Source organism: Protomyctophum bolini, assembly GCF_963924005.1.
Source record: "Protomyctophum bolini genome assembly, chromosome: 15".
NCBI lineage: Eukaryota > Metazoa > Chordata > Actinopteri > Myctophiformes > Myctophidae > Protomyctophum > Protomyctophum bolini.
This window is the reverse complement of record NC_137876.1, coordinates 5283432-5300477: the sequence shown is the minus strand read 5'-3', so window position 1 is coordinate 5300477 and position 17046 is coordinate 5283432. Positions and strand designations below refer to the sequence as shown.

Genomic DNA, 17046 nt, shown 5'->3' with positions numbered 1-17046 from the left:
TACCCGGTAAGCTGGGGCCTCGAGTGGCTTATTGCTTTTCTAAAACGGTTACAAACATATGTACCATATTAACCTAATAAAACTATTGAATTCACAAAAGTAGCTACGCTTTGCGCTACCAGAGCTAGCCACATAACTTCCTTGTTGTGCTCGGCAAGTAGGCTGTGACGGGAGAATAGCGCTTGATGTTTTTACGGGGCTGCCTGGAGCCACACATTCACAGTCATATGAGCCGGGCGGTGCTTAGACGCCCGCACGGCATGTGTTTGTAAATCAATCAAGCGCTCTCCTTCCCCAGTTCAGCTACAAGGCTGCAAGATGATACAAAGTGATTGAAGGAGTGGGTTATCGGTGAAATTTACACCGGTCACGTGACGGTAACCAGCCAATCAGAATGAAGTATTGGGACTACCCGTTTTAGAAATACCAATAACAAACAGACAAATAAAAAAACACTTCCTTGGCAACATTAGATGGCGCAATATAATTAATGATAGAACATGTATTCGCCGATCAAAGCTGCCAATACTTTGGCGTTATGCTCCAAAGGGAATAGATCGATCCCGGCAGCCTAGATAGGAAGGATAGATTCATCTAAAGCCCCGAAAGTGTTAACCCATTCTGAACGGGAACCCATTTTGGTGTTAGCATCATGTCATGCTTTAGCTATTGAAAAATAGCAGATCTACAAGCTCATAGCGCGCCACCGAGTGGCGCGCTATGAGCTTGTAGATCTCAGGGCTCAAGATTAACGGCGTCCCGACGTCCCGGGGACTGTAAAATATCTATTTGGGACGTAAATGTATCTCATCCGGGACGGTTTCGGGACGAGAGGAGTTTTTACACTGAAAATGCGCATTTCGTGTGCAGCCATGAGCAGCATGAGAATTTGCCGTGCCGTCAACCAATGCTCTGTCCTCCCGTTGACAACAACAACGCACACACTACATTCACCCAACGGAATCATAGGAATTATATTGCTTTTGCCCCGTGGATGAGACATTTAGATTGAAAAACTATCGGTTGGAAGCGTGGATAAGACCATGGTTGTGTGCCACAGAAAGGTCCCATGGGGCTATACTACACCAACGTTTAACGTTAGCTTCCATGCTAGGCTTGCTAGCTGGCATCGACATTAAATAATATGTTGGTATAATCATCTGAAGCAACAGATGTTTTCTAATGCTCAGATTGTTCTGGAATTGCTGCCCCAACACTGTGGAGTGCACACCCCAAAACCAAAACGCTCTCATTCCACAGTTTTTATTGATTGTATTTATTATTATTATTTATTGATCCTTCGTCTTAGTATTCCCCCTAATAAAGTTGTTTTTATTTGTTTTCTCATGCCAACCATGTAATAGACATTTGAGTATTCATATACCTGCATTGCTGCACGTTATCTGTTGGTCTTGATCAAGTAGCCTACACCAAAATAACAAAATCCATTTGAAAATAAAAATCACTGTTCTCAGGTCGAATATTGATATGCGATTAAAATGTGATTAATTTAGATTAATTAATTACAAAGCCTCTGATTAATTCGATTAACATTTTTAACCAAGCCCTATTTTTCATCTGGGATCATTTTGACTAAATCAGTCTATCTACAGAAGAAACATGAAGCCAAACAATTAATGTACTGCATGTATTCAATACATGCAGTACATTATTTGTTTGGCTTAATTGTATTTCTATTACAATAGGAATACTGTAACTGCCGGGGACACTTGGTTTTAACTTCAATTATTTTGTTTGAAGTTGATTTGTTTTATTTACTTTGCTTTGGTATATACTTATTTTTGACACTTGTATGTTTGGTTTACCTTTATTTTATTAATTTCACAATTTGAGTGGTGCTTTTTGTAAAAAAAATCCCGGGACGGTATACATTTACTTCGGGACGGTTCAAATTGTATTTTGGGACGGTTCCGGGACGGTGGTGAAAAAAGTTAGTCTTGAGCCCTGGTAGGTCTGCTATTTTTTGAAAAATCGAAGAACGACTGACATTTTTAGAATCTGATCTCAGGTCAGAATGGGTCCATCAGACCAGTGTGTGTCCAGTGGAAACCTCGTATGAATCTGATCTCAGGTCAGAATGGGTTAACTCCAGAGTGTGTAAAAAGTGCCCTGTGTGTCCTGAATTTGACTGTGTGTGTGTCTAAGTGGGAGGCGAGTCAGCAGCATTGTGTAAAAACATCAACCGTGGTGCTGGAGGTACGCGAGCAGAGAATGATCTCACCTTGAACATGAGACTGAGTGAATAGAGCAGGATTTTGGGTTTGTCTGCATCCGTCGAGATGTCGTGTTCGTTCCACAGAGGGATGGGCTGCTCTCCTCCTGTAAAAAAACATAATGGAAGGAAATGAGAAGCAAAACAAAATCGACAAACAATTCCTACACAACTGTTCAAAAGCACACTCAAAACCCACCTTTTCAAACTGGCTTTCCCTACATAACCCCCCCCCCACACACACACACACACACTGACACACCCCTTCTTGTTTGTCCCTCTTTTGATTTTGATTTTGATTTCTAGTTTTTAACCTTTTAAACCTTTTTAAATAGTTTTCTAATAAATATGTCTGTACTCTTTCTGTAAAGCGACTTTGGGTACCTAGAAAAGCGCTATATAAATCGTATATATTATTATTATTATTATTTTATTACAACTCACGTCAGACACATTTGAAGCAAATATCTCAGTAATCACGCTGGAAGACTCCAAAACGTGTATAGAACCGTTATGCACGAAAGCTACACACACAGTGGCCAAATTAAGTTTTGGGCGGTTTTGGTGTTTTAAAGCATTGTTATACTTTAGCTATTTTTGTAAAGATCGTGAAAATGTGCCTCAAATCTTTGAATATATATTATTACAGAGTGACCATTTTAACTAAAATCTTTGCTTCTGAGGGGGTCCCTGGAACAACATATTTTCAGATGGGGGGGGGGGGGGGGTGGAGGCATATTACATATAATGTTTGGGGTCCTTGACATGAAATATTGAGCACCACTGATACAGAAACATAAGGTTTTTCAGAAAACTGTGAGGATTTTGAACATCAGGCCTAAATGGGTTAATATGGCTACTGTGTAGCTGTAGTGTGTGACAAATCGGTATCGGCAGATACTCAAAATAAAAAGATCGGAATCAAATTGGGAGCAAAACTAACGTGATAGTTCCTATAGGGACATCCCTATAGGATTAACCATTTTACGAAACCATGAAAATGCATTGACCTGCAGGTTCACACATATACTGTACACATTAGTCTACATCGGGTGCTCTCTATAATAGGTGAACAATAAACAATTAGGGGATTATCTGAACACGAGTTATTCATCGACTCTGGTCAGCGGTTGTTGACCGGTATATTCTATTGTCAGTGCTTCTCAAAGCTTTTCAAGTCAAGGACGCCAAAAACCATTATGTAATTGGCCGACGACCCCCGTCTGAAAATATGTCGTACCAGGGACCCCTCCCAGAAGAAAATATTTGAGTTAAAAAAGGTCGCTCTGAAAGAATATATAAATATTACATATTATATTATATATATATAATATATGTCTATTTTAAGAGTAAAGAGAGCCTACTGTCAGCTGTCCAGCAGTCCATATATTATGAAATAAAATGTCAGAGAAGTGATAATTAAGAGTTTAAACTGCAGCATTCTGTTATGGCGAAACCCAGAAACACGTCATATGGCGTACCTGACACCTTCTGGATGACTTCGTTCACCTCCTTCATGAAGACCTTCTGCAAGAACACCAGGTGGTTCAGCAGGTCTGTGGTCAGGTTGTGTTCGAAGGAGCCGATCTGTACGGGGCAGAGAGAGACGGACAGAGGTCAGGACGGACAGAGGTCTGTGGTTATGTGGCTTAACCCTAAGCCACCCTAACCCACACATAGGTGAACACGGACATTGCTGTTCCTTGGAGTGGTTGCACCACTCAAAAACGGGGATGGCTTGCCGTTCTTACCTCAGCCACACAGCGCAGGTAGTTTCCCTGCAGGTAGTTTCCCTGCAGGTAGTTGCCCTTACCTCAGCCACGCAGCGCAGGTAGTTTCCCTGCTTGGTTCTTACCTCAGCCACACAGAGCAGGTAGTTTCCCTGCTTGGTTCTTACCTCAGCCACACAGAGCAGGTAGTTTCCCTGCTTGGTTCTTACCTCAGCCACACAGAGCAGGTAGTTTCCCTGCTTGGTTCTTACCTCAGCCACACAGAGCAGGTAGTTTCCCTGCTTGGTTCTTACCTCAGCCACACAGAGCAGGTAGTTTCCCTGCTTGGTTCTTACCTCAGCCACGCAGCGCAGGTAGTTGCCCTGCAGGTAGTTGCCCTGCAGGTAGTTTCCCTGCCGGTAAATTTTCGACCAGGGGAGGCGCCGGGGAGGCGCTAAAGCTTTTCAACTTCCTTGATAAACATGGAAGCGACTGACAAAAGACGGGACGTAAAGGCTTTCATACATAGGAGCGGCGGGATTTTCTGCGCCGCTCCTATGTATGAATTAGTGTAAACGTACATGGTCCATACACGTTTTGGATTAATGGTGTGGTAAGGATAAGAAACGTATATTGCGGAAGCTTGCGCCGTTCCTGAAACGCGTGGGAGGGGCCTAGTGTGTGACCTCATCTCGGAGCTACAGAATGAGCGTAGGGAGAGGGCACATATGGGGCTAGTAGTTTCCCTGCCGGTAGTTGCCCTTACCTCAGCCACGCAGCGCAGGTAGTTTCCCTGCAGGTAGTTGCCCTGCAGGTAGTTTCCCTGCAGGTAGTTTCCCTGCCGGTAGTTGCCCTTACCTCAGCCACGCAGTGCAGGTAGTTTCCCTGCAGGTAGTTGCCCTGCCGGTAGTTGCCCTGCAGGTAGTTTCCCTGCCGGTAGTTGCCCTGCCGGTAGTTGCCCTTACCTCAGCCACGCAGCGCAGGTAGTTTCCCTGCAGGTAGTTGCCCTGCAGGTAGTTTCCCTGCAGGTAGTTGCCCTGCAGGTAGTTTCCCTGCCGGTAGTTGCCCTTACCTCAGCCACGCAGTGCAGGTAGTTTCCCTGCAGGTAGTTGCCCTGCCGGTAGTTGCCCTGCAGGTAGTTTCCCTGCCGGTAGTTGCCCTGCCGGTAGTTGCCCTTACCTCAGCCACGCAGCGCAGGTAGTTGCCCTGCAGGTAGTTTCCCTGCCGGTAGTTGCCCTTACCTCAGCCACGCAGCGCAGGTAGTTGCCCTGCAGGTAGTTTCCCTGCCGGTAGTTTCCCTGCAGGTAGTTTCCCTGCCGGTAGTTGCCCTTACCTCAGCCACACAGCGCAGGTAGTTTCCCTGCAGGTAGTTGCCCTGCTTGGCGGTGGGGAAGTCGTCGTTGGCCCAGCCCTGGTCCGAGTGTCCGTCGTGCTCCTCCATGATGTACTCTCCGGACATGGTGACCGGCGGCAGGTTGAGGCTGGCCGACGGCGGCAGCGTGGACATGTCCACCGGGGACACCTTGGACTGGAAGCACAGCTTGTGGTTGGGAAGCTCGAAGGTGAAGCTGGTCTGGGCGCCTGGAGGGGACGGAGAACGCAGAAAGATATGCTCACTATAGGGCTTTAGGCCATTTTGGGACGTGAACCCCTTTTGGTGTTAGCATTATGTTATGCTTTAGCTATTGAAAAACAGCAGATCTACAAGCTATCTACAAGCTACGAGCTTGTAGGTCTGCCATGTTTGAAAAATCGACATTCGTAGAATCTGATCTCAGGTCAAAATGGGTTAAGCAAGTAAAGCAACTAGTCGACTATTCAACTAGTGGACCTTGTTGGTGCTAGTTGACTAGTTGATAAGGAAAAGAAAAATGTTTTTTTTTTTTTTTTTGACAGCTTGTAGATCAGCTATTTCCGGGGCGCACCGCAGCACTCTTTAGCTAGTGGAGATGTGGTGTGTACTGTGTAACGACTTGTATTTCTAAACAACGGAAAATGCTGTCTTCCGTCATGACATGGAAAGGACTGGCATTTGCATTTATTTCACCATAGTACAGTAAATACTGCATTCATGGTCTGGAGAGGGCAGTTGACTGGTTGTTGTAACTATTTGGGTCACATAGTTATTCATATTGTGACATTTCATTTCATAATGTTTAAAAGCCGTTTAAATTTCATAGTATTATTACTTACAGTTTAAAAAGACTTGTTGGGAGTTAAAAATAATTGAATTCATTTAGAATAGCTGCTTCTGTTTGTATTCATTTACTGGGCGTTTGCTGGAACTGCATTTCCCACAATGCCTTTCATACTAGCGCCGGATGTCCGGTGAATGTGCCGGCATTTTCTGTAGTTTTGTTGATCCATGTGTAGAGTAGAGATACGAGCTATACTAGCAGACCAACCGTGAGAAACCTCTTATGACCAGTGATGCCTAAGATTCATTCATTTTGCCGTTTTCCTGTAACGATTTCTTCTTACATAAACTGGAAACTTGAAACTTCATTCACAACGTCCTGTTAAAGGAAAATTCCATGCTAGAATGCTTTCTTATCTTTCTTTGTAGTTGTTACGTCCCCACCAAAGAGGTCCAGGTGTTTTTTTGTGCAAAAACTCCTTATTGGCCATTTTCCCTCAATGAATTGCATTGCATTGAATGGGAATTGAATGGGGCTATGGGGTGTTATGCTAGTTCGCTTATTTCCATCGAAAGAAGTAGTAAAGTGTGCCGCTTGGGATATTATTTACATTATGAAGAGAGGATATTATACAAAGAAATTATAATTTTGAGCGATGGAAATAAGCGAATGCTTATTTTTTATCTAATAACTATATTACTGGTAAAAGCACAGGGACTGTGCCCCCATGTGTGCACGTCCCTGTGCACACGCACTAGGGCATTCACTTCTAGTCATTTTCACTAGTTGACTAGTTGCCTAGTTTACTAGTCGACTAGTTGTTTAAACTACCCTTTTTTATCAACTAGTCAACTATAGTACCAACAAGGTCGACTAGTGGATTTACTAGTCGCTTAACCCATTCTGAACGGGAACCCATGTTGGTGTTGGCATCATGTTATGCTTTAGCTATTGAAAAATAGCAGATCTACAAGCTCGTAGCGCGCCACCGAGTGGCGCGCTACGAGCTTGTAGGTCTGCTATTTTTGAAAAAAATCGAAGAGCGACTGACATTTTTAGAATCTGATCTCAGGTCAGAATGGGTTCATCAGACCAGTGTGTGTGTCCAGTGGAAACCTCGTATGAATCTGATCTCAGGTCAGAATGGGCTAATGCCCTATCACGCACTCACACACACACACACACACACCCACCGGTCATGCCGTGGCTCTTCATGCGTCCCATCTTGTACTCGGCCTTCAGCGAGGGCAGCAGCGCGGCCCCGATGGTGATGCCGTCCATCATGGCGCTGAACTTGAGCACGATGGGCTTCTTCTCCAGGCCCTCGGGGAGCTGCGGGAACTCGTTGGCCTCCACCGGCGTCTGGTTGACGCTGGGCGCCCGTTCCAGGGAGGAGGGCTGCGGCGTGGCCGGCGCGTCCTCCCTATTGGTGGAGGAGGAGGAGGAGGAGGGGGGGGGGCGGGGCGGGGGCGGTGGCGGCGGCGGGGGTGGTGGGACTGAGAGGGAGGAAAAGAGACGAGAGAGAGAGAGAGAGACGGGACAGCAGCGTTACTTCTAAGGTTGACTATAAGACAGTGGTTTTCCAACCCTTTACAAAAAGTATATTCTAAAATATTCTTATCTGGCCCGGTATCATTGAGGATGCGCTATAGGACGTCCTATGTATTGTACGGGTCGATTGGGACCCCTATGACGTGTGGCAGGACGTCCTTTGTATTGTACGGGTCGATTGGGACCCCTATGACGTGTGGCAGGACGTCCTTTGTATTGTACGGGTCGATTGGGACCCCTATGACGTGTGGCAGGACGTCCTTTGTATTGTACGGGTCGATTGGGACCCCTATGACGTGTGGCAGGACGTCCTTTGTATTGTACGGGTCGATTGGGACCCCTATGACGTGTGGCAGGACGTCCTTTGTATTGTACGGGTCGATTGGGACCCCTATGACGTGTGGCAGGACGTCCTTTGTATTGTACGGGTCGATTGGGACCCCTATGACGTGTGGCAGGACGTCCTATGTATTGTACGGGTCGATTGGGACCCCTATGACGTGTGGCAGGACGTCCTTTGTATTGTACGGGTCGATTGGGACCCCTATGACGTGTGGCAACGTCCTATGTACGGAATCGGTTAAAGGACAACTTTAGTTTTTTTTTCAAACCAAGGTTCATGTTTTAGGTTTGTTATTAGAGAGAGTAAAAGTGTGAGTGTTAATCGTTTTTCATTTGCTGCTTTCTTTTGTTTTAGAGATTCAAACATGGTCCTAAATATGTATTTTTTTTAATAAAAAAAATATGGTGATTTATTTTTGTATTATTTACTATAGTCCTATACTAGACCGCAATAAATTACTTCTGGCCACAAAAGATCGTACGGGATCTGTTGAATGTGACAAACTGACATATTGAGCCTTTGTTGTGGACTATTATGGACAAATATTAATAAAGAAATCGCCATATATATTTTTTATTTTCATGGCGTAGCCCTATATGTTCGAAAGCCCCTCATGGCTCGGCACAGCTACTTCTCCTTACATGTTGGTGTTGGCATCATGTTATGCTTTAGCTATTGAAAAATAGCAGATCTACAAGCTCATAGCGCGCCACCAAGTGGCGCGCTACGAGCTTGAAAAATCGAAGAACGACAGACTATTTTCATGGCGTAGCCCTATATGTTCGAAAGCCCCTCATGGCTCGGCAGGCACGGCTACTTCTCCTTACATGTTGGAGGGTTGTCGGATGAGGTCGGCGATCTGCTTGGAGAGCTGGTGGGAGCTGCGGACCATCATGCTGTGCAGCGTGGCGGGGTGCTGCGGGATGTTGATCATGATGGCGCCCACCTTGAACACGGCCGCGTTGTTGGTCTTCAGGCCGCGCTGGGCGCTGTAGAGCGCCTGGGACTTGGCGATGTTGCACTTCACCACCGTTCTGGAGGAGAGAGAGGAAAAATAAAACAGACGTGAACGACGGTGACGCGCGACTAGCGCTGCACAATGAACCCATTACTGACGTGGACATTTAAAATAAATGGCTTCAAAATAGTTTTTTTGAAAAACCTTATGTTTATGTGTCAGTGGTTCAAGGTTCAAGGTTATGTTATGTGCCACACTTTGAATGTAGTGATTAATGTTCAGCAACTACAGGCTTTTTCAGGAGAAAATGATGAGAATCGAGTGAGAATCGTGATCTCAATTCTCGTGGAGGAAAATCGAGATTCACGTCTTAACCCATTCTGACCGGGCACCCATTTTGGTGTTAGCATCATGTTATGCTTTAGCTATTGAAAAATAGCAGATCTACAAGCTCATATCGCGCCACCGAGTGGCGCGCTACGAGCTTGTAGGTCTGCTATTTTTGAAAAAATCGAAGAACGACTGACATTTTTAGAATCTGATCTCAGGTCAGAATGGGTTAATCAGACCAGTGTGTGTCCAGTGGAAACCTCGTATGAATCTGATCTCAGGTCAGAATGGGTTAACAAGAATCGTGCAGCACTGCATGCGACTACGAACGCCATCACGGCACCATGCGGATGTTGAAGACGGTAGAGCCCGGCGACACATGGATGGGTTTGGGTCGATACACTTTTTTTTTTTGTTTTTGCCCCCGTGATCAGATTCTACAAAAACGCCTTCTAAATGGTGACAGTTTTCTGAAAACAAAAGCTATGTTTCTAATGTCAGCGGTGCTCAAACCTTTTCATGTCAAGGACCCCCATAATTATCTGTATTTGGCCGCGAACCCCCATCTGAAAATATGTTGTTTCAGGGACGCCACAGAAGCAAATATTTGAGTTAAAAACGTTCACTGGGAAAGAATATATATATATACTCAAATAATATATATATATATATACATTCTGGACGGGAACCATCTGGTGTTAAGGATTATGTTATACTTTAGCTATTGACAAATAGCAGACCTACAAGCTCGTAGCGGCCGCACTACAAGCTTGTAGATTTGCCTCTGGACATGAAAATGTTTGAGAACGACTGACAGAAACATGGGTTTTTCAGAAAGAATCTGTTCTCAACTGGGTTGAATAAAAATGTGTTTTACTGCATTTTGTTTGACCAATTATTCGGGGGCCAAGTAGTTTGATGGTTGATGCATTAATTGCGGTTGATGCATTGCGATCTACAAACAACGGTATCTGCTACAGATATGCCATGTTTGGACAATTTCTTATGGGGATTAAGTGTTAAATAAGTACAGTTCACGTGCATTTTAGATTTATTGTTTGCTTGTTTATTGTAGTAGTAATAGTTTCGTTTAATTACTTAAAGTACTAGCAAAACCTTACCCGTAGATTTGTTTTTGTCATTAATTTGCTTCTCAAATAGAAACTGTAATCAAATTAGACCTTTTTTCCCCCCAATATGGGTCAAATTGGGTTATGGGTTAAATTAGATGTCATGTGATGTGTCGGGCTCTACACGGATGGATGGTGCCACATACTGTACAATAACTGTACCGTTAACACATACAGTAGGCATGTGACACTGTACAAGAATACTGTATGACATACGCAGGTAGCGACATAACTGACGCTTGTGGAATGACGGTGACGATACCGTCAACACATGATGTGCTGAAAAATAATACTATATCGTTGCTGTCGGGCAAATATTTTCCATAATTTTCCAGAATTTTAACGTGTTTGTAAAAAATAAATAAAATAATAACTGCTACTTTTGAATTGGAACCCTGAAAAGCTACAGTTTGACATAATTAGGAGGTTTCCACCTGACCTCGATATGATATGTGACCAGATTTGACTGAGGAACTGCCATTGGATTTTTGTCTTTTTTGGAAGATATGGCTTATAGAGCAATTATGTCTTGCAGAGAAAACAGACTTGAAAGGTCCACTTCTGTGGACCCTTCACATCTCACCGAGCTACATGTTTAAGCAAATATTTCATATTTACATGTCGATTTATTTCAGCCCAGACATTTATTTCAGACATGCTCTAGTATGTGACTGTGTAGAGTCAAATCTGGTCACATATTATGTTGTCTTTGCAGAGATGGTTTTCAGCTGCATGTAGCAAATTAGCTCTGGCCCATAGCCTTCTATACTGCTTCAGTAGTGCCAGCCCCCCCTCCCCCCAACCCATCCACCATCCCTGTCGTATCCGAGACTCTGGACACATCCTAGTCTACAGACACTATGTGGACATGTGTGATATGACCACTGGACTTGTGGAACATGGTCTCTGGACCTCAGTTTAGCACACTGTGCATTGGGCCATGTGCAATAAGGGCTACGTGCAATATGGACAGATCATGTTTTTCTTCTGCTCTCATATCATTATTTATTTATTTATTTAAATGACTACTGCTACTGTTACTACTGTACTACTGTAAATAATGTATCCTCCTTACTGACATGTTTGCACCATGTTGGTGAGATGCGAAAATACTTTTCGCTGTGCTGTACTTGTACTGTACATTGACAATGAATTGAATCTCATCTCATCTCATATAAGGACCAGAGCTAGTAGCAAATAGAACGCCCAGTGGAACTACTATCGATGCATATACAGAGATGAGGTGGAATGGTGTCAAAATAATCAATCTACAGTGCAAAAACACACAATGACGCTAAAACAGAGTGGTGAGGCAGAATGTTACCATAAGCATTATTCCAATTAATTAATATACTGTATATAAAATATATATATATATATATATATATATATATATTTGTGGGGTTCGCTCTCCTAAGAAAATTGGTATTGCACCAGAATATGCATTTTCTGTTTAAAGATTTGGAGAGACAAGAGACCCTAACGATGATGATTACTATCAGAAATAACAGCTTTAACGTGTGGCCAAAAAAGTTTTAACCACAAGAAATGTAAACTTTGTGCAGATAAGTTATTGGTGTAAAAAAGTATTCTGAAAGAAGTCTTCTAAAAAGCATTTTCACAATTTAAAAAAAAATAGCAGACCTACAAGCTCGTAGCGCGCCACTCTACAGCTTGTAGATCTGCTATTTTTCAATAGCTAAAGTATAACATAATGCTTAGTTAAACCACCAAAAGGGGTTCCTGCCCAGGATGGGTTAACCCATTCTGACCGGGAACCCATTTTGGTGTTAGCATCATGTTATGCTTTAGCCATTGAAAAATAGCAGATCTATTTTTGAGAAATCGAAGAACGACTGACATTTTTAGAATCTGATCTCAGGTCAGAATGGGTTAATCAGACCAGTGTGTGTCCAGTGGAAACCCTCGTATGAATCTGATCTCAGGTCAGAATGGGTTAATTTGACGAAACTGAGAATGTGGGGACAAACTGCTCACATCCAAATAACATCCATGTATCCAAAACATGAGGCCAGGCAGCACAGACAGACACATGAGGAATGAGGTCTGGTTGTTTGGGTCCGATGTCAGTAATATTAAACAGAAAACATACAGAAACTCTTGTTTGGCTGTGCTGGTAGGAGAGGTAGGGAAGTCCTCCAGTCTACGCAAGCAGCAGGAAGAGAGAAGCAGGGACAGTCAAAAAGCAAACACAATTCCACACAGAGGTTTTTCAGGGTTCCCACACATGTCTTTTTCCAATGAAAATTCAACACTTTTCCAGGATATTTTTAACCCAATTTCCAGGACATATAATAACAATCGGTCAGCCTCTTACTGCTGGGTGTCTCTCAGCGCTCTCCGCTCTCATTGGCTGCAGCGGCACAGGGTGGTGTCACGTGACAAAGGAACAGACCTACAGACCTAACTATGCGTCACGCTGAAGCCAAGTGTGAGCTTGTAGATCTGTTCATTTTGTCACGCCCTGTATACATTATGCTGAAATCACGCAGTCCGTTCGGGAGAAAAAACTAATTTTGTTACAAATCTTGTGTAAAAAAATATTGGAAATAATTTTATACAATTCCAGGACCTTTGATTAATTTCAAAACATAGCGTTAGTTATTTCTATGACTTAATGACTGTGGGAACCCTGGATTTTCCTAGTAGTTTTTGCTACTACCGGGCGGGTACTCATACAGATGTTGTCCAAAACTCACTCAAAATGTGTACGCCCTATCTCTGTGGCCGTGTCATTCCATGACACGGCCACAGAGATATCCATTCCGATTGGCTTTCAAAGTGTGCACAGACTGGCATATATCGCAAACGCAGTGCAGACCAATTTTAGACCACGGGGGCGATACTGCGAGTGACCACGGGGGCGATACTGTGAGTATCACCCCCGGGGGCGATACTGTGAGTGACCACGGGGGCGATACGTACTGGATGTCCGGCGTGATCCCCTCCAGCAGAACGATGTTGACTCCTCCGATGTGAGCGGACGCACACGTCTCTGTCATCTTCTGGTGCAGGATGTCTGCGACACACGCACACACACACACACACGCACACACACACACACAGTCACACACACACACACACAGTCACACACACACACACACAGTCACACACACACACACACACACACACACACACACACACACACACACACACACACACACACACAGTGTTGCTTTTGAGAGCCAAGTCACCGGAAATTTAGATTTTAGTTTTAGTCATAGTCTCTTGAATAGTTTTCACGTAGTTTTAGTCACCCGGAATGTTTCAGTGCTAGTCTAATTTTAGTGGACTAAATCTACAGTTGATTTAGTCGACTGAAATGTATTTTGGCGGCCCTTGATTCCGTCGTAATGGCCGATTTTACACTTGCTGAAAATAGCCTGATCTCTCGTCCACAGTTTTTATCTGTTGACGAAATTGTCAATATGTTTTTAGTCTCAGTTTTAGTCATCGTAGCCTAGTTTTCATTTAGTTTCCATTTAGTTTTCGTCAGTGAAAAAAAGGTTTTAAGGCTCATACATAGTCTGGATTTTCGGTGGTGAGGTGACCAACCGAACTACAACATGACGTCACTGAGGTGACCACCGAACTACAACATGACGTCACTGAGGTGACCACCGAACTACAACATGACGTCACTGAGGTGACCACCGAACTACAACATGACGTCACTGAGGTGACCACCGAACTACAACATGACGTCACTGAGGTGACCACCGAACTACAACATGACGTCACTGAGGTGACCACCGAACTACAACATGACGTCACTGAGCCGCGGTGAAGAGCAAACCACCGCCCCTCAGCCCTTCTCTCTGTTTTTACTCACCACCGGCTCAACGTTATTTCAGCTCCGGTGGTCAGCTCACCACCGCCGCTCTGGTGGTGAGCTGACCACCGAAAATCCAGACTATGAATAGGCCTTTTTAGTCGAGGAAAACAACAACTGGGCCCTCTCCTCGCCTCTCACCTTTCATCTTCTCCTTCAGCGTGAAGCTGCCGTGGATCTTCTTGAGCTCGGCCTCCATGGTGAGGCCTCCGATGTCGGCCTCCAGGTGCGTGCGGTTCACCATGCCGATGCCGAACACGATGAGCGTGACGTGCTGCGGCTCCGCCGAGCTCACCAGGCTCCGCCTCCGGCCGCCGCCGCCCGCCGGCCGGCCGCTGGGCGTGCTGCCGCCGCCGGGCGCCTCCTGCTCGTTCTCGAAGATCACCCGGCACAGAGGCTCCGAGGGGCTCCGGCCCCCGCCGTCTGGGCACACATTAACATTTATTTATCTTTAGGGCATTCACTTCTAGTCATTTTTACTAGTTGCCTAGTTTACTAGTCGACTAGTTGTTTAACCCATTCTGACCTGAGATCAGATTCATACGAGGTTTCCACTGGACACACACTGGTCTGATTAACCCATTCTGACCTGAGATCAGATTCTAAAAAATGTCAGTCGTTCTTCGATTTTTCAAAAATAGCAGACCTACAAGCTCGTAGCGCGCCACTCGGTGGCGCGCTACGAGCTTGTAGATCTGCTATTTTTCAATAGCTAAAGCATAACATGATGCTAACACCAAAATGGGTTCCCGTTCAGAATGGGTTAACTACCTATTATGTAAAAAACAATATATATATATGTTTTTTTTTTTTTTAATGAGTTAATAGCACAGGCATACTAGAGCATGTCTGAAACAAGTGTCAGAGCTGAAATCGACATGTAAATATGAAATAAATGCTTAAACATGTAGCTATAGGTGTAATGTTAGAGACCACAGAAGACATGTAAATATGAAATAAATGCTTAAACATGTAGCTATAGGTGTAATGTTATAGAGACCACAGAAGTTTCAAGCCTGTTTTCTCAACTCGCCGTTTTCTGCAAGACATTAATTACTCTATAATCTCCAAAACCGGTGGGTCAAACTGAACAACCAAATATGTCAATATGAATCTATGATTCCCTGCTTTCATATGACATGAAAAAAACGAAAATTCAAAAAAAAATCCAATGGCAGTCCCTCAGTCAAATTTAGTCACATATATAGACAGACAGACAGACAGACAGTACCAGACAGAGCGTTGTTCTGGGGCGAGTGCTTGTCCAGGATGCCGGTGGGGTCAGAGATGAGCGAGTAGAAGTTGAGCAGCTTGTACATGTTCTGCCAGCACTCTGCGGACGGCTCGCTCTGCTCCGACACCGTGATGGAGTCAGAGTCGTCCATCTGGATGGCCATGTGGTCGGCCACGTCCCGGGAGCCCTTCCTGGACACCTGGGGAACGAACGGGGCGTTTATATAAGGCGCTTTACATAGGAGTGTATCTGTGTGTATTGTCTTGTTGTGGGGAGAGTGTGTCTTGTTGTGGGGAGAGTGTGTCTTGTGGAGAGTGTGCTATACCTTGGAGAGTGTCTCTAGTGAGGAGAGAGTGCTATACCTTGGAGAGTGTCTCTAGTGAGGAGAGAGTGCTATACCTTGGAGGTGCGTCTAGTGAGGAGAGTGTCTCTAGTGAGGAGTGTGTCTCTAGTGAGGAGAGAGTGCTATACCTTGGAGAGTGTCTCTAGTGAGGAGTGTGTCTCTAGTGAGGAGAGAGTGCTATACCTTGGAGGTGCGTCTAGTGAGGAGAGTGTCTCTAGTGAGGAGAGAGTGCTATACCTTGGAGAGTGTCTCTAGTGAGGAGAGAGTGCTATACCTTGGAGGTGCGTCTAGTGAGGAGAGAGTCTCTAGTGAGGAGAGTGTCTCTAGTGAGGAGAGAGTGCTATACCTTGGAGAGTGTCTCTAGTGAGGAGTGTGTCTCTAGTGAGGAGAGAGTGCTATACCTTGGAGGTGCGTCTAGTGAGGAGAGTGTCTCTAGTGAGGAGAGAGTGCTATACCTTGGAGAGTGTCTCTAGTGAGGAGAGAGTGCTATACCTTGGAGGTGCGTCTAGTGAGGAGAGTGTCTCTAGTGAGGAGAGAGTGCTATACCTTGGAGGTGCGTCTAGTGAGGAGAGTGTCTCTAGTGAGGAGAGTGTCTCTAGTGAGGAGAGTGTCTCTAGTGAGGAGAGAGTGCTATACCTTGGAGGTGCGTCTAGTGAGGAGAGTGTCTCTAGTGAGGAGAGAGTGCTATACCTTGGAGAGTGTCTCTAGTGAGGAGAGTGTCTCTAGTGAGGAGAGTGTCTCTAGTGAGGAGAGTGTCTCTAGTGAGGAGAGAGTGCTATACCTTGGAGGTGCGTCTAGTGAGGAGAGTGTCTCTAGTGAGGAGAGTGTCTCTAGTGAGGAGAGAGTCTCTAGTGAGGAGAGAGTGCTATACCTTGGAGTGTGTCTCTAGTGAGGAGAGTGTCTCTAGTGAGGAGAGAGTGCTATACCTTGGAGTGTGTCTCTAGTGAGGAGAGTGTCTCTAGTGAGGAGAGAGTGCTATACCTTGGAGGTGTGTCTAGTGAGGAGAGAGTGCTATACCTTGGAGGTGCGTCTAGTGAGGAGAGTGTCTCTAGTGAGGAGAGTGTCTCTAGTGAGGAGAGTGTCTCTAGTGAGGAGAGAGTCTCTAGTGAGGAGAGAGTGCTATACCTTGGAGTGTGTCTCTAGTGAGGAGAGTGTCTTTAGTGAGGAGAGAGTGCTATACCTTGGAGGTGTGTCTAGTGAGGAGAGTGTCTCTAGTGAGGAGAG

General features: G+C 44.9%; 1 protein-coding gene across 1 annotated transcript in view; it reads right to left on the bottom strand.

Moving 5' to 3' along the window:
- kiaa1109 (KIAA1109) overlaps positions 1 to 17046 on the bottom strand; it is a 164362-nt gene that overhangs the window by 58013 nt on the left and 89303 nt on the right. The window contains exons 53-61 of the mRNA XM_080784482.1: positions 15477 to 15678; positions 14387 to 14668; positions 13339 to 13432; positions 12506 to 12556; positions 8802 to 9008; positions 7274 to 7539; positions 5276 to 5523; positions 3715 to 3820; positions 2243 to 2340 (exon numbers count right to left, since the gene is read on the bottom strand). Coding sequence (XP_080640608.1) covers positions 2243 to 2340; positions 3715 to 3820; positions 5276 to 5523; positions 7274 to 7539; positions 8802 to 9008; positions 12506 to 12556; positions 13339 to 13432; positions 14387 to 14668; positions 15477 to 15678 — 1554 coding nt within the window. The remainder of the gene's footprint in view (positions 1 to 2242; positions 2341 to 3714; positions 3821 to 5275; positions 5524 to 7273; positions 7540 to 8801; positions 9009 to 12505; positions 12557 to 13338; positions 13433 to 14386; positions 14669 to 15476; positions 15679 to 17046) is intronic.